The sequence below is a fragment of the Microchirus variegatus genome (assembly GCF_963457635.1).
Source record: "Microchirus variegatus genome assembly, chromosome: 2".
Taxonomy (NCBI): Eukaryota; Metazoa; Chordata; class Actinopteri; order Pleuronectiformes; family Soleidae; genus Microchirus; species Microchirus variegatus.
In genome coordinates this window covers 38,692,116-38,717,892 of record NC_139803.1, presented here as the reverse complement: position 1 = coordinate 38,717,892, position 25,777 = coordinate 38,692,116, and the positions used below count along the sequence as shown (strand labels likewise).

Sequence of the window (25,777 nt, the reverse complement as noted above, 5' to 3'; positions counted from 1 at the left end):
TGCTATAAAACATAATAATATACTTTTCCATAATAGTACCATAAAAATATGGTATTAGTACGGTTACTTTGTGATAGGGAGGAAGTATCTTAGTCATAACCTCCTATTTATAGTGTAACAATGGTAATAGTGTTGTTATCAGGGGTTAATATTACAATAATACCATATTTCCATAGTAATATCCACATAATAGCGTGGTAATCATAATTACTATAAACTACCATCATTGTATCATGATGACCTTTGCATGAAAATGTTCAAATTCAAAATGAATACAATTGGCCCACACGTTTAATGTCCTTTCTACTAAATGAATCCCACACATTAGTTGGAGATCAATGGATTTTCAAACTAATAATAGATTATTTCTTCAAAATTCAGACAAGTGCAATTAGGATTTACCATTAATAAATTGCTTTTTCGATAATTTGGCTAGCCTGTTCGATTATTCTGATGATGCGACTCTCCAGTTGCTAATGATCCCACACCAGTGATTCACAACCTGTCTGCTGGAACTGGGAAATCCTTTAACGTTCACCCCTTTAAAATAATCAATCAGGTCCAGATTTCCTTTGTTTAACACTTAGAAATAGCAAGACTGTGGTTGACGGAGAATCTTTGCACACGTGTAACTGATATTTCTTAAATGAACAGACTTTGTAGCGACAGTGGAAATCAGATTAGAATTAAATCTTTGTCAAATATGATCCAAAATGTAATAAAACAGGGACATTCATTTTTTTTTGTGGGTGTATTTTAAAATTAACTTGGAGCGATTACAGTCACCAGGATGGAAAATTGTTCAAACTGCTGTTTTTTATTCTATTTGTCATAGGAAAGGTAAAAAAAAAAATGGTTCCTTCCTCTGTGCCTGAGGATTATTTTAATGACCCGACAACAATTTAAATTCTGTTATCAGTTGGGTACAGGTTGCATCACATTTCCCTGGCATCAGTCTCAAACCCAACAGGGTGATATGGTGGAAACTGCTGAAATGATCAAGTCTGCCAAGGCCAAACTGATCATTATAACCATCATCATATTCCCCCTCTCACACAGATTACCTTCTAATTGACTGCAGAGAAATGTAATGAAAATAATAACCGTGCATTTATTTTTACTGATTGAAAAGATAAAACAAGAATTACTGTCCTGCAGATGTATGAAGTTTAAGTCTGAAAACTTTGATCCCCAGACTCACTGATTGACTTAAAGCTGCAGTGTGTGAGATTTCTTATTGTTATTGTTGATGATTTGATTCCGTCTCTGTGAACAGAAATGATGTAAAATTATTTGTATACCGCGTTTCTCCATCTGACAACAGGCTCTCTCAAGCAAAGCTGACTGATGAGCATTTGTGTGTGTATACAGCGACAGAAGTGTTTATCCAGTCAATCTGTTCTATGGCCTAGTTTTATGATGAGCAGAATTAACTTCTGGAACTTTATGTGGGCTTTGTTGTTGTTTAATTTAGTTCTTTCCAGTCTGTTCACTGCTGTCGCACTTTACTCGTCATGGCAATGTGACTGTTGCTTCTATTAGCGCTTTTCCACTACCTAGTAACGGCATGACTTGGCACGATGCAACTTGGCACGTTGCTTTTCCATTAGCGCTAGTACCTGGTGCTTTTCCTAGTACCTGCTCTGACTAGGTTGTCGACAGTAGTATCGTCACTGGAAGCAACATCCGACACAAGAATCAAACGGAACAATGTCGAACTGCTGTAAATAACTGCTGTACAAGTCACTAGTTTGTGTGAAACAGCCGTGCCATGATGACTCCGCCCACGTTGAGGAGGTACTATAGTATTGGAAAACTATATATATCTATATATAGTGGGACTATATAGTGGAAAAGTGTCATATCCGTTTTTGAAAAACCACAAACCACTTTCTGTGAGAACTGGCTTGACAATGAATATAACGGACATTTGTTCATTTTAAAGTCGCACTACAGCTTTAAATGAAATTGTTCAATAGGGCCAAACACATCGACATTTGGCCACTTAAATTTTAACTGTATTTTCTTTTTCAAAGTGAAAATTTGAGCCGAGATTTAAAGCAATCTCTCAAGTGTCGGTCACAGTGACCTTGACATTAAACCACCAAATTCTCAATCAGGTCATCCTTGAGTCAAAAGTATGAACATCCCCTGAGGATGTTCTTTAGGGTAAAGCATTACACTCATCTAAATTAACATAAATGCTGCTGCGATAGAGCAGGGACAATATTAAAGCACTGTAAAGGTCCCAGAACACAGAGCATGAAAAGAAGGGTTAAATAAGTCACAGAGCCACGGCGATGTGACTAGAGGAAGATATCGCACAGATATATACGCACATCGAGTGAACTTATGCTGGGGGAAATAGCAGGGATGACTGATCACTGTAAGTGGCTTCCACTGAACTGCATTTCCTTTATATTTCTTCTCTGACGAAAAGGAAACTGCTCTAGAAGTTGTTGCTGTAACAAGAGCAGCAAGTTTAAAGTTTTGCATCGATGCACCATACTGCCGGGCTGCTGGAGAGAGAGCAGAGAGAGAGAGAGATGGCTCAGAGGAGCTGAGGTCCGTAATTACTCGCTGGGTAGTGGGCTGGATTTGGGCCACGCTAATGCACAGATTGCCTGTTGGAGGCAGGAAAATAATGGTTTTATGTCTATTACAGCCCCCAGATTGTAGGTGGAGATGAGGGGAGGGGATAGCAGGTGGTGGGTGGGGGTGGGTAGTGGGCTGAGGAAAGAATGATCTAAGTGCAAGCATTCCTGGTGGAGGGGATATGAAAAGGATTGCAGCTGAAGAGCACAGTATCTTTCTCCTACCACTGTCATCATTACGCCTCTCTCATCCTCCTTCCACTCCTGTTATCTCGCAGACAGGAGGGATGCCATATGGTTGCAAGGATCTTCTGTCTGAAATGTTTTCTCTGAGCCGAGTTTCTGGGTGGGAGGGACGGCCCCGAGTTTACCTCCGTCAATAAACAGCTTTGCGGTGCGCGGAACAGAAATTTGGACCGTCGGCACACACAGAGTGGTTCGAGGTTTGTGTTCACAAATCCTTCATGACCTGCAGCATCTTTGTCAACAAACAAGAACTCCCCGATTCCTATTTTCTACCCCAAAGACGAAAAAGAATAAGGAAGGAGAAATTCGAAGGATGCTTGCTCACAATGGGGCGGGGTAGGATGCTGACAAAGTCGATCGTGAAGTGCTCCCCAGTTATCTCCTCTGCACAAGGCTCTCTTGTGGTAATTAAGTGTGTTTTGCTTTTTTACTCGTGCTTGTTTGGGTAGAACGCTGAATTAAATGAGTTTGACAATGAAGATGAGGGGCCAAACGCAGCCTGAAGTAAGACTCAAAGCTCTGCGGAGATAGTGGTGGTGAATTTGCAGGACTCTGGAGACTGGATATAATCTCATGCGGCTCTATCTCTGATCCTCTATCTGTATGTAGATCTTAAGCGAGTCATACTGTCAAAGGATAAACACAGAGGGAGATAGTACGGTGCTTAGCTGAGGACAGTGCACTTATATTCACACCGCCTGTGACTGTATTGTTTTCAGGCTATTTCATGGTACGAGACCATGAAATAACAGCAGAGTGTATTTCCAGTGTCATGGCTGCTGTCTGGCAGCCACCATTTTTCTCATGAGCAAGCAAGTTAACGTTCATACATTTGCCACCCTGCTTCCCTCAGATATAGCCAGAATAGTGCAGGGAGATCAAATGAAAAAAGATAGTAGCTCAGTGGGATATAAAGCTCATCACGGGGGAACTGTAATGCAGACTCAGACAGATTTGCTCTTTGTCGACTGCAGCCTGATGAGAGAGAATCTCTGAAATGAAGCTGGGATCATGATGGGCAGATCTGGACCAATTCCTGGCGTGGAGATGTTGATTTGGACTCTGGCCCTACACCTAGTGGGAGGAGTTGATTGCTTTCGATTAGGGAATGGGGGAGCTTATGCCAGACCATTAAACACTGAACATTAAACCTGGTTCTTCAACTTGTTTTTGGAGGCCACAGAGACCTGGAGTCCCAGTATTTCTTCCCTCTCCTCCTCCCTGCACTGGTGTAGCTCAGCTCAGAGCTTGTTTGGCATGCTGTTGGGGAGTTCCAGTGGGACAGGCTCTTCGCCAGAAGAAGATATAAACCTTATATTCTTTTGGGGGCTTTATTCACTTCCTTGCTCATCCGGTAACGGGAAAAAAACTACAAGAAATTGATTCCTGCTGGTTTTTTGTAATCTTTATTTTCTAGTGGAGCTCCCTGATGAGTCAGAAGCTGCGGCGCAATATTATCATCTGAGAAGAAAAAATAAAACAGCTTCACTGTCAGAGGCAAACGCTTGTAATGTTTTAAATGAAAACCTGGGATGACAAATCTATCATGGGGAAAAGCGAGATGGGGGATGGATCTAAGTACAGTTTGCTTCAGATAGAGCTGTTAAAAACTTTTGGGACTTTTTTTTTTTTTTGTTATCCCCCTGCACCGAGTCCCTGTAATGGCTGCCGTTTTGGATTTAGTCAGCAGGCTCAGAATTGGCCTCACTTGTGATCTGCCTCACACACGGTGGGGAGATGAGATCAAGGCTTAAGAATGGGATGCAGGAACAGAGCGCAGCTCTCCTCGAGGACACGGCTGCTTTTGGTGACTGATGCTAAATTGTGAGGTGACTGAAAGGCTGCGTTTGTGAGATTGATTGCGAGACTGATTGCTGTCCTTCGATTCACACATGGGCAAAATAAAGTCTTGAGAGTAAAGATACAACAAACACATTTATGCATTAAAATATCTAAAAATAATGAGACTTATGTTTACGTATTTTGTTGAATAGTATACTAGCATAAGTATTCAAGTTATTTAGGGTGGCTTTTAACGATGTCATCCACTTTCCGCCCCTAATAACATCCTGTGCCTTCAACGGCACTGATGTCATACACTTGGGACGTTGTGGATGTGGATTTATCCAGGATTGTTGAGACCCGTGTGGCTGATGGTTTGTGCTCTCTGGTCAAGAGCTCTGAAACACATTAATACCCTTTGTGGAAAAGAACAAAAACCCAAACTGGTAACACAGCCAAGATCATACAGTATGTATACATCTATTAGAAGAGGAATGATGATCCAGGCTGTTTACCACACGTCAGTCTGTAAATCAAGATTTTAAACAGTCACACACCAAAGACCCAGAATAACAAATATACACAACAACACATTGAATTGAAAACAATAAATGTTAAAGGGACCTTTCTTTAAACACAGGAGATGACTTCATTTTTGAATTTGGTGATGAGTTATTTGCTGTTTTAACCCTCTGAGTTTTGCATAACATCAAAGAGGAAACGAGGGGAAGAAGTTTTTCTTTTTTCTTTTTCGTTTAGTTGAGGTTAGAAGATGGTTAGCTTTTTGTTTAGTTCTTGTTCCGAGTCTCCGTAACCTATCCAAGTTCTTCCAAATGCTGACATAATCCAGGTCCAATTGCGCTTCAAACTTTAAACGGTGATTTATAACAGGGTTATAACTGAGGGCCCTCTGAATTTGTTACCAGCAGAGCAAAGCTGGTGGATTTCCAATTTGTTCCGATCCGTGACGACGGTGGCAGGTGGTGAGAGAAGCCCCCAGTGGTTAGTGTGGGTAGAGTTTGATTTGCTGTTAGGTGGTTAGATTCTGCTTAGAAGTTTCTTAAATTTAGGCTCTAGCTGCTTCCTCATCAATGCAACAAAAAAAGCGTTTAACCCTTTGAGCTTGGAAATGTCCACTAATCCCTCCTCATTATCGAAGACTAAAACACCCATTAAGTTATCTCAGAAATGTTTTTCCAAAACCACTTTGCCTCTTCAGCCAATGACGTGTGTCTGAATTATTCCAAGGAATCCAATCAGATGAACAAATAAGTAGTCCTGCACATTGTTGTGATAGCGTGCCCTCATCAAAGCCCTCACTTGAGGTTTGATGGAGATTATTTGTTTATTTCATCCATCCTTCTTTCTCCCAATGTTCTCATCTAAATGACTTGAAGCAGACTCATTTCAGACTATAGAAGAGAGGGAATAATGCATTCACTTTCGATCGCATTCTCTTTATAGTTTCATAGCATGTACAAATTATTTCATAAGTGGGTAAGTCATTTTTTATTGATCCACTTTTTCATTCAACTTTCATCTCTATAGACTTTCTCATTCTGATTTGTGTCCTAACTGAGCAGAAGTGCACTCGTCTCCGCGCGGGAGGAAGACGGGAAAGTCACTTTATAAGGAGGTTTGTTTTGTTTCCATGAAATAAATATGCAAGTGCTTCAAATCATCTTGTTTGTGTGAAGCACAAATACTACACTTTTCTTTTTTCCATCCTCTACCTTTGGTTCAGTAGATAATCTGTGCAGATTCAATAAAGCCCCTACAGTTTATTGGCTTTTAATTGGTCATAATATAAATGCAACTCTGTATAAATTCCTTTCCGTACAGTTTTTGTTTTTTTGTTTTATGCAGCTGAATTATTCTGTGTGTTTTCATTACCATCTCGAACTAGCAGACTCTGCAATATGCATGAGAAATAAGTATTAGCAGCAGTCCTTATGCTGCAGCACATCTATTTCTCAGGTTCGCCTTCATTTAAACTGCCACTCTGATTTAATTTGCTCCTACTTGCTTTTAAGAATCAACCACCTTCAGCAGCACAAACACACGGCAAATGACAAAGACAAAGGGGTTGGGACATTCGGCACTCAAAGGGTTAAAGAATCATCACTGTCATGAACTCTCGGCACTAATTAAGCATGAGGTTGGGTGGAGGATTGCACCCATGCTGCAGTGAATACACACTGATTACTGAGCAAACACTTCAACAGTCCCTTTAACTTTTAGTGACTTCCATGGGAAACTCTTAAAAATCGTAAAAAAAATGAAGGGATATAGTCATATGTTTGCGGTTTGTTTTCATGAGTGATTGGATAGAGTCAGTGCAAGTTCACAGTCAGCCAACAAAAGACACAGGAAAGAAGCAGTCAGTAGGCTTTTAACATGTGGTCAGGTTATTGGGGGGTTATGTCGGGTTATTTGGGAGTTAATTCTCTGAAGAGATGCAGACCCAGGTTAAGGTGCTTTGTACATGGTCCCCTTGACCTTTACACGCCAATGTGATAACAGTGCTCAACATTTTAGAATAGAATGCAAACTACTACTTAAAGCTAGCTTGTAAAAGAACATTATATATGAGTTTCTTTCAAAAAAACATCAGCCAATCATTATTTGGGCATGTTTAATCTTAATATTCAGAACTAAAGGGGACGTACAGCTTGGTTTAAAAGCCAAATCGCATTCACCCTTGTTTCATGGCACTGCACCTCCTCCAGAGTGGTGGTTAACGGTAGGTTAGACGGTTAGATCATTAGTGGAGTTAAAGGGATTTTATTACCTTTGTCAAGTAGCCACTCATCAACTACCCGACCGAGTCGGTATGGGATTCTTTGTCTAGCAATAGCCAGGCGCTCATTATCAAAGTTCCCTTTAAGAAAATTTAGAGAAGACACATTAAGAAAGGTTGCAGAAAAGAAATCTGGAAGTTGAAAGGTTAGAGGTTAGAAGGGCAACATGGCAAATGTTTAGCAAGTACTTTAAATCAGCTTTATTTAGGACAAGGAAGAACTTGAGGATGTGAGTTTAGGCTGGTTTGTTTGGTTAGACAAGTTAACAGCATTCTAGTTACAGTTGAGTTTAAATGATTTGTTTAAATTCACTAAAAAGTTAAACACATTTATGTATTATTTAGATGTAGTATGATTACATTTGGCCAAGTGCTAACCTAAAAAAGCCATGTCAGTGAATACACTTGAGAAACACATTAGTAGTAATGAGGAAAATTAAGCTAGTGTCACACACAGAAAGAAACAAGATTGACTGCACTGTACATGAATAAAGCAGAAAAAGACTTGTCGATGTCAACAATATAGCATTGTCATTTCACATGAGCATGACATAATCACACAGTGGTAAAATACATTTGATGGTTGTTTCAAGGAAGATTGCACACCAAGAGTCAACGAATGAGCAAATCACCGCCGCACAAATCCGAAAAACAGAGCGGAGAATCACTTCACTCCACTTCGACTTTTCTGATTCCCCTAAAGTGACAAGGACTCGGTGAAACTGTCGACACTCCCTTTCTCTCAGGTTTGTTTCCTCCCCTGCGCATTAATTGAACACTTCTCAGTGGCACTCTGCAATTAGCATCACTTCATCAGCGAGTCAAAGAAGTTCCATCGTCACTGTGCAAACTTATTATCCCTCACTTCACTTCAATCAACCTCTGGGTCGTGCCGCGCACATCTCCAGCACCGTCGAAAAAGCACTGAAGCTGGAATTAGAGAAGATGAGGTGGCCAGGCTGGGGGTTTGATGAAGTCTAATGTGGTGGCGATGTCAGAGGCTTAATTAGGAGTCATTGTCTATGTCGAGCAGCCTGTAATCTACAAGATTACAGGCTAAAAACATCAGTGAAACATGTTGCTACAGTGAACCACCCCCTCAACACAACTGGACCAGGGAATCCCCAGGACAGGCTACATGGTGGGTTTTACAACACAGTGAAAACATTTATTAAAAAGTGTCAAACAAGCTCTAATTGCCGTTGTACTCCAGACGCTTTTTTTTGTTGTGTAATTAACTTGCACTTAATTATTTTTCAAATCATCCAGTCGATATGAGCTTTCACACCAAAGAGAGATATTGATTTACCCAATCATAATAGTACAACAAATAAATAATAAACACGTGGCCACAGCTTGGAAATTCATCCCCACTTCCATCCTTAGTGTTGGCTGTATCCATGTTTTTCTTTCCTCTTTGTTTTGTGCACCAGCCCATCATCTTGAGATGCTGACTCCACCTGTTTTTTCCCACTGAGCAATTTTCTTCTTCTGTTCCTTATAATTAATCTGCTTGATTGTGTCGCACTTAGTGGGTTGAAATTAATCAAATTAATCTCTGAATTATTCACAATTCCTTGCCGTCCCCCCTGTTGCAGTTGATGTACAAAGGCCTTGAGGCTAGCCTTTTACTTTAAGTATCTTTCATTACCCCCACACAATTGTAAGCAGTATAGCACATAGTGTTTTTGTGGGTCCTTTAAAAATGTGCAGCAAACCGACTTGTGTTTCACCCTAAATCACCAGTGAGAATTATCTTAAAAGTTTCAACCCAAATTTTGTGACTGTTTAATGAGTGACGCGAAACATAAAATATTGAAGAGCCACAAATGAGCTTGAAAAAAGAAAAAAAAAGACTCAGCCTCAGACTAAGGGAAGGCTCGGAGTCTAAACAGCAAACAGGAAAGCTCTAAAGTAAATCCTGCACTGTAATTAGTGCACTTCGATTTTTGCTCCCCCCGCTGCTCTGTGCTGCTGCAGTGATCTAAAATAGACCACCTCTCCATTCTGCAGTTCCTACTTCCACTCCCCAGGGGTCTCTCTACCCACGGCTGCCTGTGCAGCTCACACAGACTGAGGAGGTCTTTGTGTGTGTGTGTGCGTGTGTGTGTACATCGTATATGAACACCATGGTGAAAATGGTGATGAACCCGAGAAAGAAAAGCAAAGAGAAGAAAGAGGGCAGAAAGATAGGTTGAACATGATCCAATGTTCTGTGACCTACTCATGCCTCGGTGTCTGTCATGACCAAGAAGTGACTCACAACGGCACTGATTGAAAATTAAGCACTTAATGTTTTGATCTTGTGAATTGTATATAAGTGCCTGTTTTTATTGCACGCAATAATGCCTCAATTAGCCCGACAGGGGATCTAAAATGTGAAGCTACCCCCCCCCCCTGTAGTCTCCATGACCTGAATCCCACACAACACAAGCAGCAACACATTTAATGGTGGCTTACTCAGACTGTTTTAAATTAAGAGACTGCACCGATTATAAGCACGTTCGCACTTCAGATTCAGAGGCACAAGCCCGTTTTTAGAGATGCATGGGCAGATAACAGGAGGGGAGTGGCTGTCATGAAAAAGCCATCAAAAAATAACAACGGAGGGGAAATTAACATAGTGGGAGGCAGTGAGATGAATCAGTCCTGTGATTCTGTGTTCACATTCCGCTACCTCGTCCGCAGATCCTTTCTAAATCTGCCTCGTCTAAATTATGAGGCTGAATCACACTGAGGAAGCCTCCTTCAGCATCTTTATCCTGTGAGGGATTCATTTTATCATCCAAAAGACAGGAGAAAAATGGGCTGTCCCTCTAGCGGCAGCTGTTAGACACTGCAGCCAAGAGAAGCTGATTCTAAAATGGTTTCACCCTCCTTTTCCTTTGTGGAAGCTTCCCCTCCTTTCTCGCTTCCTACACTCTCTCCTTAATCCCCCTTCCTTGCCTTTAATCTTTTTAGCCTGCTTCTTTCTATCCAGCTCCTCTTCTTCTTAACCTGTCTTTCCCTTGTTTTCACACAATCACTCATTCACGTCAGTCTTTTTCTTGCCCAATCCATGTTCTAATGTTTTTTTTTTCCTTTAACCTTCCTTCCTACATCCACAATCCCCTGTCCTTTTTACCTTCCTTGTTTCACAGACTTCCTTTTTAGTTCCCCATTCACCTTGAGTTTCTTCCTTCCCTCTTTTCCCTTGAAACCAAAAATACTTTCTTCCTCCTTCGCTCTTCCAACATTAGACTTACTTGTTCCATTACTTCCTTCCTTTTATGTTTACCATTACTCTTTATATCCCCCCCCATCCTTCTTCACTGCCTGATAACACAGTGAGTTTAGTGCTGGGTTATGAAAGAGATGAATGTCGTACACTGTAACACAGGCATTGTCATCCATTACGTGGCACACACCCGGTCTTACTACGTGCTTCCTGGGTTAAGTTTTAAAGGCTAAGAGCCAAGTGTGTGAGGGTAGTAACATCCTCATCAAACGGCACAAACGCGGCCTATTCATCACAAATATTGGTTGTGTGCATTTACTCAAATAAAAAGTCACCACAGAGAAAACCATGATGCGATTGAGAGCTTCACATGAGCAAGAATTCAGGTAGAGACAGAGGGGAAATAATGCCGTAAAGTTCTGTTGCGGACAGCCTTTTGAATCATCTGCACGGCGCTGTCAGAAAATCTAAATTCCTCAGCGTCCTGCTTGTTTGTTTGCATCTGTTCCACTCAGATCCTTGGAGAAATAAGTCATTCTGAGTGAAGCAGAGCAACATCTCCCCTCTCGCTCGTCTCCCCACCAGCTGAAGCCTGCTCTGCATCAGAATGGGGGGATAGATTAAACAGCTGGGCCCTTCACTTCTCCCTCCCCACCATTATCGCACTCGCTCCACTCCCAAGACTATTCCCTTTGCTTGATATGAAAGACGGCAAAACAATGATATCAGACCTGGCGCTCAAGGAAATCTGATATACCAGAGAGAGAAAAATAAATAGTAAATCAAACCTGTGCTCGACGGTGTTATGGAATACATTTTTGATTTAATAGCCTTCTTTGACTTATTTGACATCAGTGCCTACAGTCATGTTTACCTGTAAACAACATTACAGATTTGCAATAACGTGCAAAAAATGCTATCCTGAAAGTTGAAAAAGTAGCTTACTGATTTGTGTGCGGTGCATGCAAAAGAGGGAGTATACAATTAGTATGGGCATTAATCCTCTTAATGTTAAATGATAATAATAATATTAATAATATGCTTCGTACTTAAGTAGCGATTCAGACTATTCACTCCTAAGGAAAACGTTTGTTGATGAAGAGAGAAGTAGACTTCCTGTATTCAAGTTCATTTTCATATACAGTCTATTGTCATAACTCAGAAATGTGCATGTAAACATCAGAGGATGGTCCTCACTTCTCAACACAAATCATGTATAAGTGTCCAGCCAGCAGGCCTCTGGACCCCCCCAGGCTCAAACTGTCCGCCCTGAAACCCTCACTCATCTCTGGAAGCCAGAAAGCTGTCTTCCCTTCCTCTTGCACCCGGAGTTTGGCGCCTGGAGCATCAGCTGCATCGACAGCCATGATGGGCCATGTTCACAGTGTGTGTCACAGCTGCAGTGCTGGGGGCAGGGCATGGAGTCACTGACTGACTGGCACCTTTGGGAGGCACAGAGCAAGGTGGAGGACAGGGCGAGGGACCTATGCGGCATGCTGGGAGTGTCAAGTGTCTGTTTCCATGTCTGTCTGGAAGAAATGGATGTGTGTGCTGATAATCCAGCATATGAATCACACACTGTTCAGACTTGCTGTCCGCGTCTCCTTCCATATCAGTGCATATGTGTGACCACAGGTAAGCGTTAGCTTCTGAGGAGACTCTCTGAGGAGCCGACTGTATATCATGTCGCAGGCAGGCAGGCAGCCAGATGCCCTTGTACAGGACACCCACATTGGAAATCCATCCACAAGAATGGAGATTACATTGGAGACGATTGGCCACCGGCCATTTAGCACTACCTCCCTCTCGCGGAAACCTCTCTCTGTCGAGCCAGCCTCATTCTGTTTTTCATTAGGTAACTTAAGATGGATTGCTTTCATATCTAGTGGATGTTTTGAAGAGCAGATGGTGAGAGGAGACCACTGCCCCATGCACTGTTACCACATGCTACTAAATTTATCACACTATTTAATTCCCACAAGTAAAGTTTTCTTTAAATAAAATGTTTCTGACACAGATGTTACAATAATCTTCATACTGACAGTGCCAACGGATATTATATCTGTTCGCTTTAAGCAGCTCAAAAAGGGATATCATTTACATAAGAAGGCTTTTTTCTAGTTTCCAAAGTCTTTTAAGCCAATGACTGTAAACATGTTGTCTCTACATGTGAAGTGGTGCAGGAAAGGAAGGCCATTTACCGACATAGGCTGACATCTTTGTTCAATGTAAATACATCGCCCACTCGTCATGTTAGTATGTATGTGAAACAGACAATATCTCACTGTTTTAACTGCTCTTCTACCAAACTCATCTTTTATCTGTGCAGCAGTGATCAATCCAGCAGCTTATTTTCATTTCTTCCCCACTCTCTTCACTTCAACAGGATCCTCGCCACCTTTCATCTCAGCCACGGTGGATTTGTGAGAGGGGCGGCTGACAGAGTGAGACAGAAAAAGCCCCCCCTCCACCACCACCACCACCACCACCACCACATCTCATGTGAAAATCAAAGTTGTCACTTCTCTAATTACCCAAAGCAATCTTTTTCCTCTCCTGCACAGCACTACCTAGCTGTGTCTCCCTCTATCGCGTTCCCTCTCCTCCCCCCTCATCAGCACTTTCTGCACAGTTTCTCTGTTCTCTTCTACTCCATCATCCCGCAGCCACAGGACAATAATTGGAGACACCCTCCCACTGCGCGAGATCCAATCAGAAAGAGTCGCAGAACACCAGAGGCCCAATAAGCATCCACAGAATGAGGTGGAGCTGTCATCAATGACTAGTGACTATATAAGCCTGCCGACTTCATTTCATATTTGGTGATTTCTTTTTTTGGGTGCTGCACTTCCTGAATCGAGTAAAATAAAAATCCAAATAATGGCAAATTCCAGTCAGTCATCACTGGAGTATAACTCCAGCTGCTAACTCCAGGAAATGAATGAATATGAACATAAAATGTTAATTATGTTGAAGAAAAGGAACAGTCATGACATCTTTTAAGTAAAAGAAAAAATATTTCAAAAAGTACTCCTTCAAGTACACATTCAATGTTCAAGAGTTTTTCAAATTAGTTACCAGTTTATTAGGTACATTGAGCTGAGCCTAATGTCACAAAACAGACCTTCAGTAAATCCTTACGATTAATGTAGTTGTGAGAAAAACCCCAGTCATTTATAATTGTAAATCAAATATCTTCAGGTTATAGACAAGACAATAAAGCCTTAACTTTAGCCCAAATTCCACTCAATGGTACTTTTTAATCAGTGCTGAAATATACTGTATTCAACAAAGAACTGTCTTTTATATTATGCAGCAGTTTTTGCTGGACATACCCATGAACTCGATACTGAGCGATATGTAACTAGGTTATATTCATCATTCATTCTTATTTTCATTAAAAATGGGGTGCATGAGTCTGTGCTGTCCACACAGAGCTTCTTCCTGTGTTGAGGCCCAAGCTACTGAAGTCAAATGTAGTCTGTGTGCCTGCAGCCATTTGTCGATCTGTGTTGTCTTGTACAAAGTGTATCCCCCTCCTGTCCTAATCCTTTTGGTTTCCCCTGCTTTTACGTGTTTTAACTGGCTCAGCTGAGAGCTTTAATGTTGATTTTTTGCCAAAGAGAGGAGGAGGAGGATAGCAGATATTTTGGGGGTCTGCCTTTACCTCGCTTTATCTTGCTTGCTTATTCACGGTTGCAATTCTTTTTGTTTTACGATGGCAAAGATGGATATCTAGAAAGTGTGGAGACAAAAATAGTAAAAAAAGAAAAAAGGGCTAGAAAAGAAGAGTGCAGCCGAGAGCTTTGCTGACCCCTTTTTGGACCAGTTGTCTGAGGAGTAAGATCTTACCTGGCCTGTCAGACGAGCTGTCCTCACTAACAAAGAGCCTCTCTCTCTTTCTCTCGTCCTCTGTGAATTTCTCCACTTCCCTTTTTTCCTTTCTCTAATGGTCAGCCTTCACAATGAATGGGTCCTCTAAATGCCTGACACAGAGAGTAAACAGGGAATGACACAAGCTCCCTCTTTTTTTACTTTGTCCGTCTTTCCTCTTTCCCTCACTGTCATTGATTTATGATCTGCACTAAGTGGTGAGCTCGTCTGCTCAGAATGAACATTGTCCTGTCTGAGTGCATTTCAAGTAGCAGGTAATGGCGTATTTGGTATGAAATTACCCCCGGCTTGTGTACAGTTTCACAATGCATCTGCGTTTGCATGTGATTAACGTGCACATGCTGCATTATTACGTACAGGGCTTCTTCGATGTAATCTTTCCTGCTGTGATGCAATCCAATTTGTGAAGCCTTCATTTTTCCAGAAATATGCAAAGCCTCATCCATCACAGCAGAGACAGTGGTTAGCTTACAGCATGAATACTCAATCTATAATGTCTCTTTTATTCCACCTAACCTCTCCCTCTCGATCTTACTCTCTCTCTGTCTCCATCTCTCATTCCTCTCCTTCAGTCCATAATTTTCCAACAAATCACTCCGAGTAGCGAGCTATTGCTTTTCATCTTGTTGATCTCCCCTACTATTGGAGCCTCATCCATGCAACTCCCCACCACCACCAAAACTCCCAACGCCACCACTTCATCTTCTTCTACTTGTAATTCTAATTCTAATTCTGCCACGTTAGACGTTAAATCAAAGTGAAAGCTTTATAGGAGATTCTCTGTCTGTAAATACAAGCAACAGAGTAAGGAATAGAATGTGTTGAGCAATGACAGCACACTGTGTGCCCTCACTGGTCATAATGACACTGTTATGAGCCGCGGAAATATGGTAATCATGGCCAATATGGTGCAATACTGACAATATAACTACGGCAGTAAAAGGCAAAATGATTATTCAAAGCTCGAGAGGGCATCGCAGTGAAGTCCAAATGCCAAGTGTGGTATAAACCCACAGGAAATGGATGGCAGTAGAGTTCCAGTAGAACCTTTCGTACCTTAATGTCATTATTCACTATACTGAACTACTATAATCACACAAAAAAAGAGTTCTGTAAAGAGAGATGAGATGAAGATAATATGGCATGGAGACAAAGGAGTGAGAGAGACACAATACGCCGACACCTACATATTGTTCACTGCACACATTCTCTCATATTCATGTAAATGTACAGTACAAGTGGGCATGAATGGATGTACACAATACTCACACTCTCTTCACACAACAACAACACATGCCCCTTCCTCTTGATACTGCAGCAGGCCCACACTAACTACACCACCTGACCCTCCTTCTCAGTGTTTGGGCACCATGATCAGTTACACAGCTGGAGAGGTGAAAGAGAACATCCTCTAAAACAATAACAGAGGCGAGGTTCACAGCGAGCATCACAGGTTCTGGGCTATTATGGGCTTATTAAAATAGGAATGTGGACAGCGGCGCTGGTAACTGAATGGTGATAGATATAGCATAATAAAATATTATGCAATTAAAAAAACAACACTTCTGTGCACCAAATGTTACCTGCTCATATATATTAACACTCTCTATATGCCTGTTTGTCTGCATTATTTCTTTAGAAATTAAAGAAAAGCCCAGTCAGGGCCAGAGTAGAGGTCCTGCCTCAAGTGGAGGTAGTTTCAGGTTAGGATGCCTCCTGGACGCCTCCCTGAGGAGGTGTTTCAAGCATGTCCTTGTGGGAGGAGACCTGAGGGTCGATCCAGGACAAGGCTGGAGGGATAATATCTCGTGACTGGCCTGGGAACGCCTTGGGACCCCAACGGAGGAGCTGGCAGAAGTGGCTTCATTGCTACGGCTGCTGCCCCCGTGACCCGGATAATCGGAAGACGATGGCGATTTAAGAAAAGTCCAAAATATAATAGATAATAATCATAATAGCTTCAAAGGTTATGATTAAATATTTTTGGTGTGGATTTTCATCAGCACACCTTTGCCACAATAAGGCTATAGCAACAATCAAAGTGTATTCAAGCTGGCAAGGGTGTTTTATTCCTTATGAAGCTAACTTTTCATTTGTATAGTTTCTTGCTGAAAGCCACATATTCATTCTCTAATTAATGCTCAGTGAGGTCAGCATATGACCTCAAAGCAAATTTGTCCAATAAGATTCAGAGAGAATGCATGGGTCAGAGGGGATTAACAAAAGCTACGCTGCTTGTATGGCTTTGTCAGCAATATAGTCTTTTAGGATAAATGTTCTAGTTAAGCAATCCTCCATGGAATAAGTGTGGCCTAACTTCTCCGGTTAAAAGAACCTGCAGTCTTGTTAAAGGTAACAAACAAAGCCTCACAGCTTTTGGACTAAAACTAAACACGCTGATGAGGCCACTGTGCACAAGCTGTGTCTTTAATGGGAAATAAGGCACACCAGAAATAAAGAGTCTTCACGGCAATGTTATATATTTGAAAGCGCAGACTTAACAGTTATAGCCACATCAATGTCTTCTACCTTCATCACAACAGATGACCAATGAGTCAAGACAATTGGGTGTGAAATGGTGAAATTACAGTCCGTATGGCACTGCTGCAAACATCTGGCTGTTTATCTGAGGCAGAGGTGTTCAGAGTGACACAGGACTGTTTTTATTGAACTTGTCTGCCATTTCAGGAACAGGAGGTGGGGCGGACCAATAACTGTTGCCGAAGGACCCACTGGGGACACCTGACATACTGGATTAGTTGGCCCGATGCTCCTGTGACAATTTTCGTCTGCTCTCTGTCCATCAAATGCATAAATACACACACAAACAAAAGGACACACATACACATATACACGGCTACACATAGAATCAGACACGGACCAAAACACCCACACACAAATTCCCTAAGGAATATAAACATCACTTCGTGGGACATCAGGAGGCATGTTATTCTGCCATTGAATGTGCCTGAACCGTGACGGCCATGTTTTGCTGTCAACACCCTGTCTTCCCCCATCACCACCTCACTGAGGCCTTCTCTTTGTAAACCCGCTGCAGGCAAAGCCTGAGCCTTAATGGAGGCTTCGCACATACGGCAATTCAAACATGTCTGAATCTGACAAATCTTTTGGACTGAGGCTCTAATAGCAGTGTTTGCAGGAATATGTTTGTGTCATAAAAAGACACTCAAAGATAACCTGTCACAGTCTCTCTGCGGCAAGATGACAGATTTACAGTGCCTTCTATTTTGGTCCTCCTCCTCCTCTGGGAACATTTTCATTTTCTCAGGCCGTGGTCTACAAGAGGATAAATCCCCTATGTGTGCACAAAGCAGTAGACAGGGTTCAAAACTACAACAACATCCCAATGTGACTGCCTGGTGAAGAACACAACAGTCCTTTTGAGGAAGGGTATTTCACAGGAAGCTGCACATCCTTCTTTTGAAAGAAGACACATTTGGCATGTGTAACAACTACGAGAGTGCCCTGCTAGAGGTATCTTTCAAAACAGCTTGTTCCATTTTCTTGTCAATCTGGCTACATGGACATTTTAAGAGGTTGTCGTTGGTCCACTGAGACCAATGGAATGGCAATAATTCTGCAGACGTATCAGAAAATGGAGTGTGTCTGAATACATTCTGAAATTGTAAGCAGAGCTGAGCCAGGGAGGGACATTTGGGGCCCTCTTTGAACCATCGAAGACTCCAAAACTTGTGACCTTTAGGTGGTATCACAAAGTTGCGTTGTTCTCTATAGTTAACAAACAACCTCGTGTCATTGCTGTGGGGCTATATCAGTTGTCCATTGGGGGTTCCCTCTCAATTCGGGCCCCTAGGCAATTACCTAGTTTTTCTACCCCGTTGCTGCAGCTCTGATTGTGCATATGGAGTGTTTCGTACCAATTAAGAATTCAGAGGATAAATCTGGGTTACAGACACTTGTTTGAACAAGGGAGCTCCCTCCTCCTTTGTCTCCTTGCACAGTTCCTGTCTCAGTTAGAAAGTTTCCATACCCACATCCCTAACTCTCACTCTCCCAAATGTATTCCTCCACCCTTTTGTGGCCCATCGTTATCCACGTTTGCTTTCCTAATGTGCAACATCTCCGTTTCCTCAGGATGCCGCCTCACCAAATGACAACAAGTGGAACCTTCAAAGCAGGTGTCAGAGCCATCAAAGCAGGCACCCGAAAAGTTTTTTTTTCTCTACTTCATATAAATGAATAACAGCTATGATACAAACCAACCAATAAAACCCTCCCACCCTTCCCCATCCATTTCCTTCACTCAGTCTCCATGTACTCCAAGAATTTTAGATGGGCTCCAGCTCCAGGCAAACAAACACGAAGCTCCTCAAGTAAACTAACAAACCCCCGCAAAATAACAGCTCTTAAATTCTTGATTAGCAGAGGAAAAGGAAAGAAATGTTTGATGAAGATGACAACAACAGGAGCCGGTAGGGTGGAAGGGAAGAGAAACAAAAAGAATGCGTTATGGGCTGTGTGCCAAATGTTTCCTGATGAAACAAAACATACCTGGATGATGACACTCACTTTCTAATGTTAACAGCATGCTCATATAAGCAGTTAGTGCTAAAGGCTCCTGTTTGGAATGTGCATTGTAGGGAAAAGGGCAGTATTTCCATCATAATAACAACTGAAAAGAGTGAGCTGTCACTGTTCTTGAGAAAATGCGCTTCTCTCAATGCCAAAATATATCCTCAAAATTATGGAATCACTGCTGTGATAAGGAAGTGTGACAGTCCCACTGCTTTACGTCGAATACCGTAAACATCAAGGCCACAATAACGCAAGGATACATACTGCTTTTAGACAATCAAGATAGAACACACTGACTTCAGCAAAGGTTGAGTCAGACGGCATCAGTGCAGGATAAATCACCGGAGGGAATATTATTTGCAGAGATAGGCATATAACTGTGCCTCAAAGCTTTGAAAAGACTCCTTTACTTGCTACTCAGGGTATTTGTTTTCCATGAGATCATAAACATGTAACGACGGCAGGAAATAGAGACTGGCTTTGTTTGGTGTGCATAATCAAAATGTCTTCCTTGAAACAACCATGAACAAGTGGGGAAACACAGTGGAGAGAGAAAAATAAGAAAGTGCTTCTGTACCACCAAGAATAACCTAACTGGGCCAAATTAGAATTCCCTGATTGTGGCTAATCAACAAAATCAGGGAATAAGCACACTCCGAGCAGTGACTCATCTGGTGCCTGTCCTCATTTAAAAAGTCTGAATGTGTAATGACGTTGCGTTGGTGTTTATCTTGGAGCACAACTTATAAACACCTTCACATACTTTCCCAGTGTGGAGCGTCTTCCCTCATAAAACATATTTACATTACAGTGGCCTTGACTCAGTGCTTCCTTTCACAGTACCAGGAGCTTCAGAGGCAGACCAACTGCAGAGAGGTGGATGCTTTGAGATGCTTGCACGAGGGAGGCTGTTTGGCTCTTCTTGTTTTTTTAGACCACAACTTGACTTAGAATAATGCAGCCACACTCTAAATATGAATGCCATCATAAATAAACTAGAGCACTTACAGAAAATGGCACATGGCTTACTCAATAGCATTTTTTTCTATAGCTCCTCTCTATCTCTCTCGCTCCATTGTGTTACCCAGTTTATCTGACAATTCAGCTGTAACTTTTCTTATCAAACACTAAACTAAAACCATGTTCCTACCTGAGGGGAAACGTTCGATGACCGGCTGGTTGTCCACCTGTAGTGTGGCATTGCCACCACTGCGTGTGAATCGCACCACATGGTATTTTCCGTCGCTCACCATCACTGCGCTCTCCTCGATGATGATGTCGTCCGTTCCCACGTTGAAGATCACGCCGATCTTTCCCCGTTCCTGTAGGCAGAGGAGAAACAAAGTGTGAGGAGTTTCTCTCTATAAACACAATCAAACCCAAAACAAATGATTGCTCTGTTATCCTACTTCCAGTTGAAACAAGGAGATCAGTTTAGGGTGCGTTAATCGAACCCTAGTTAATTTGCTCGGAAAGACCGGTCTGTTTGGGGAGATGTGAATGTGCAACCAAACTCTGATGTGCACCAAAGAAATGGTCTACAACACAGGGCATTGTGGGTGAATGAAAACATAAGCGGGAAATGGCTGAGCTCATTGTTGAAGCGTATATATACAGTATGTTCTCATAAAACAACATAAAAAAACCCAAGACTGATAGGATTTGATGCAGCTCCAAGTAATGTTAGGTGTGGAAACTACCTTATTGGTTGCAATGGGTGCAATGACTCATCAAGCACAGCTGCAAAGAGTGCTTATTAACAGAAAATGGTAATACCAGACACTATTATTGAAAGCATTACCATGTTAATATTGGCATTTTACTGAAAACACCAATGAGTCTGTTAAAAGCTTTAATACAGCTTTGTATTTGGACAGATTTATCACAAAAACAGAACAACATTTCAAAAGGCATATTATTACAGATGTCTGATTTGACATATTCAACGATTGTTTGCTAAAGACACCCAAGTATTAGTCTTCTAGCTAACAACCCAATATGAAAGTATGCGTGTGAGTGTGTTGCACAAAAGCAATCAAACTGACACTGAAATGGTGTTCATTTGCAAAAGGATATAATTACAGTCACCAAGCCAAATAACCACCCATGCTAATGCAGTTCCCGTGAATGACAACACTGCTGTTTGACTGGCAAAAGTCAACACAGTGATCTCTGAGTCACTAATACGTTTCTGCCTGTACAGCTGTAACCATCAGATCGCACATACATCAGCCTTGTAAGGAACAGACGGACCTCATTGTGGACTCAGACACCTTTAGTATCCATCGACCCACTGAACCCCCTTCTCCTTCCCATCTATTGGTGTTGACAGCCGCCCACTGCTTTGACTTTATTAAAGTCAAACGCCTACTAGACTCTCATCTCCCACCATCTTTCTCCTCTCCTCTGTGCTTCCTTTCCTCAGTCCCAGGAAAGGTCAAAGTCATTTACAGAGTTACAGTCTACCAGGGAGGCACAGAACAAGGGTGGAGGAGAGAGAAACAGACAGAATACATACACTAGACAGCACCATTACAGAAAAATTCTCTGTCTGGCAGTAAATCTTCTGCAGAACCTTTTTCACCCCCCACACATCCATAATATTTTTAAGACTACTCTGCTGCCCATTCTTACCGAGCCAGGAGCAGGAACACTTCCTGATTGTCAAAGGAGGTCAATGTCATTTGAGAGAAGGTCACGTTTACACACCGTAATCTGCCCACTGTGGAAACAACTTAATTGATTCCATTATCTCATTAGCTATGTGCATTTATTTTGCCACCTCCCATATTGCAAGATATTCAGAGGTGAAAGTGTGGCTTTTGCCCGCAGCAGTTTTCTATTATTCATGGCTGATTAAGTATTCAAGAAAGGAAAATAAAAACCTGGTGTTAACAGAACTTAAAATAGCAAGTTAATTGAGTAAATAAGTGCAGAGGTTGTGCAATGAGTTAATGAGTAGTATAATCACAACCAAATGTATGCACATCCTCACCGCTCTTTGGTGGTGCATTAAGTGGGCGCAGTATTTAGCCAAGGCCACAGTGTGGCCATGCACCGATGACAACCATGATTAGGTTATTAATTGGGCATGCTCAAATGGCGGCGGAAGAGGAAGTGCTGCTGCAATGATTAATGCTGCAAAGGCATGCAAAGAAAAGAAGCCAAAGAGTCAGAGAAAACAATGTGGGGGAATCAATGAGCACACGCAAGAGGAAATAGATACAGCTGAGCGCACTCCTCTATGAAGATCAGAACTAAGTTAAACCAGAATGAGTTTCTCAGAGTGGAGCCTGATGGACTGCTCAAGAGATGATCTCATTCTACAAAGAGGCATGGAACGTCTCAAATGGCCAAGTGCTTCCAGCTTCTAAGGCACTTAATCAATTGACTTATGGACTGACCCCTGGAAGTCTCTCCATTCGCTGTGCCCATGCATGCTACAGTCCAGTATTCGTTATAAGACATGAATATGAATGACGCCAGAGAGCGATAAGCAAGGCACATACATCTTCAGTAGGACGCTGTAGGCAAACTGGACTTCTTCCTTCAGTTCTGAGAACTAAGACTGAGACCAGAAGAAGCCTTTTGGATGAGAAGCGAAATGCCTTCAACTTAATTCAAGCAAGTCCAAGTTGCCTAAAGCGAACTACCGAAGATGCCCTCGATGACTGAGAACCTTCGCAGAAAAGGCACATATATTATGAATCAAAATTTAATCAAAGCTTAGACTGTTGATACCTTTGGGATACTGCAGTAATAAAAACAACATGGAGAGGGCAAGTGGAATGCTTTTGGATCAAGTGGAAGTGCCAGGATCACCACCGCTGCAGCAAACACTTGAAAGCTTAGAAGAAACACATTGGCCTGGAGAATTAATTCAATTTTGGATGGGGCAAAGCAGACTGAATCCATGCTATTATGACTCAAAAGCAGAGAATTTGAGTGATATTTACAGAGAGATTAGCATTTGTGTTCCGCAACATTAGGGTTCCTCCTGGTGCTGAGGGAATGTATTGAGCCCATTACGGTGGGAAGCCGGTGGGAACCAGTGCTTTTTTAAAAATGATTTTAATGCAGCAGTAATGACATTTTAATGGCCATTTCCCTTAAGCGAACATATCTCTGGAAACAGAAGGAGGGAAAAAGCTCGTCGAATGACTGAGAGCAGTCAAGCCTGCAAAACTGAAACTGTAGGACTGGGTAGGTAACTGACGATGAGCTCTGGCTGCTCTTTAAACACCACAGCTTTTAAACTACTGCTTAGCAGGCCCGTAATCTGCTTCAGCTTGTCAGCAACTGTCAGATGCGACACTTCTGCTATGTTTTAGTACAACAGTTAACACATTTCTGTTTTCTTTCCTTGAGTCAATCAGTGGTGTAGGTAGGGGGTCTTCTTGGGGGTAGCTTTTCAATCACATTTCAACGTCAAGTGCAGAGGGAAGGCAGCATCTCTCGCCGTTTCTGAGGTTCAACTAAACAATCAAAGACCTTTTAATGGAAGGGACTGGGTATATCCAGAAGACTGCAATGACGTTTTATTTTTGAGTTTCTCGAAGAAAGGTTTTATCAGATGAGAAAAGAAAGTTGGAGCTGCAGTGCATGACATTTGGTTATTTTTGTCGTTATTACTCTGCCACTGCCATTATTTGTATGCTGCATCCTTCAAAACATGCTCAAGCAACACTTTCAGTCCTGACTGATGGAGCACTTGTGTGTATACAGAGACAGCACAGGGGCGGGGCGGGGACAAGAAGCAATTATTCTGCTGAATGACTGAAGGGTTTTTTTGAGTTACAAACTGCAGTGTTTCACTATTCAAGATTTTCTCTTGAATATTATAATTACTCTCAAACAAAACTGGCTTTCCTTGCATAAAACGTCAGATCTGAACACGACACAAAATGGTTTTCACAGAACAGCAAACCGCTCATCAGCTTCTTTCACGGCGCTAAATTGATGAAATGCCAAAAAAGAAGAAAAGTTTGCTTAATCTTCTCATTAGATTTTCTCCTTCCTTTCCCTCAAAGACAAAGAGTGGCTTTAAATTCCATGCAGCAGCCAGGAGGTGCAAAGCTAGAATGTGGATAGCATTTCCATCTGAAATATTTCAACATGACCTTGCAGCGTGCAAGAGTGCATCGAGGTAAATGCTGCTGGCGAGAGTGGAATGAGAATGAGCAAGCGGCTGCAGTTGGCTTGTGTGTATCAGGGTTATCAGCGGCGTTAGAGAGCTCTTGCTGATCACACTAAGCAGAAAGGGAAGGGGAGGAAGAGGAGCAGGAGGAAGAGAAGCAGGGTGCAGAGAGTAACGGTGCAATAAAAAGACAAAGAGAACCTTGATGATCCTCACAGGCCTCAAGGTTTGACATCTTCAAAGCACCTTGAAAATGTCAAGATCTGTTTCTCTCTTTGCCAGACACTGGCAGTCAATTAGGAGGGAAGAGCAGACAAAAGGAGAATGGAAATGCCCTTTTGACTGCATCTATTAGTTGTTTTCATTTCTTAATCTTCTTTTTAAACACCGCCTACAGCTGTATCACACTCTTGATCTACATGTGTTTTCTCAACATCCACTCATGTTTCACTTCTACGTCTTAACTTCGTAAAAAATAGAAAGAAAACAACAGGGAAATGGCAGAGATGTAGCTTCAAGCTAGACTGGGGGGGAGTAGATTCAGCTTTGGCAGAAACAGTTGCAGTTATTTAAATCACTCAAGGTGTTTTGCATTTTTGCTGCCTCAATGTGCTTCGAGACATGGCGGGGGAACATGGCTGACCAGCTCGGTAATTTGCTGATTATGATGATTTGGTTTGACAGATTTCATATTAATAGTCCTGCGGGTGGTGGCAACGCAAACAATTCATCAGCCTCTTTCTCATTTCCCCAATAATGATCTATCACAGCCTGTATCTGCTTCAGCCTAACTTGACATACCAGTGTAAGTATGTGGAGCTGCAGTATTTATTTGCTTATGAATCAGCCAGTGGAGCAGCATGGACAGAAAAAAGATTGATAAATAGGTTTTTAATAGATGCCAAAGCGAAAAGGCAATTAATTTTATCCTCTGTCTCTATGGACACACACACCCAAACACACATCTGACACTTCTGTGAATGCATACACACACCTAAAACTTTCATGTAGTTTGAGACAGCTCACTGCTCCAAGTACGTTTACATCATGTACACTTCAATCCAGCTAAGGCCATAGTCTGACTAAGATAGGCAATTGGAGAACTTACAGAGTCCGAAAATTTATTTATTGGCTGTGTACATCGGACTCTGCCTCCGTAGTGGGCGCTATATCGCTCTGTAAGCTAGTTCTTGATTAATACTTTTTCTAGAAAAACAATTGACGGTGAGATGGATCGTGCTGTGGTATGTTTTGTACCCACTATACATGTTAATTGTGATACAAATTAGATCGAGCATGGCTCTTGGGGTTGCCAAAGAAAGACCGCATTCTACATGTTGTCTCCTACTTCCAGGTAAAAGACATTTATGAAATGTAGGTGCATGCGCAGAACACCAATTCCAGTTCAACTAAGTTTATAAATGCAGTAGTTATCAGACTATGAATCACATTGTCCAGGTACGTTAGTCCGACTAAGACTATTTTGATTTTAGTCGCTTGTAAACACATTTACAAAACATGAAGAAAATCAAATTAAATGCACTGTTACA

General features: G+C 41.9%; 1 protein-coding gene across 1 annotated transcript in view; it reads right to left on the bottom strand.

The window, feature by feature from the left end:
* The window catches only part of nrxn2b (neurexin 2b), a gene marked incomplete at its 3' end in the record, with an annotated part of 516,377 nt that overhangs the window by 24,035 nt on the left and 466,565 nt on the right, over positions 1-25,777 (bottom strand). Inside the window, exons 17-18 of the mRNA XM_083910752.1 lie at positions 20,241-20,412; positions 7,414-7,503 (exon numbers count right to left, since the gene is read on the bottom strand). Of these exons, the coding sequence (XP_083766878.1) occupies positions 7,414-7,503; positions 20,241-20,412 (262 nt within the window). The remainder of the gene's footprint in view (positions 1-7,413; positions 7,504-20,240; positions 20,413-25,777) is intronic.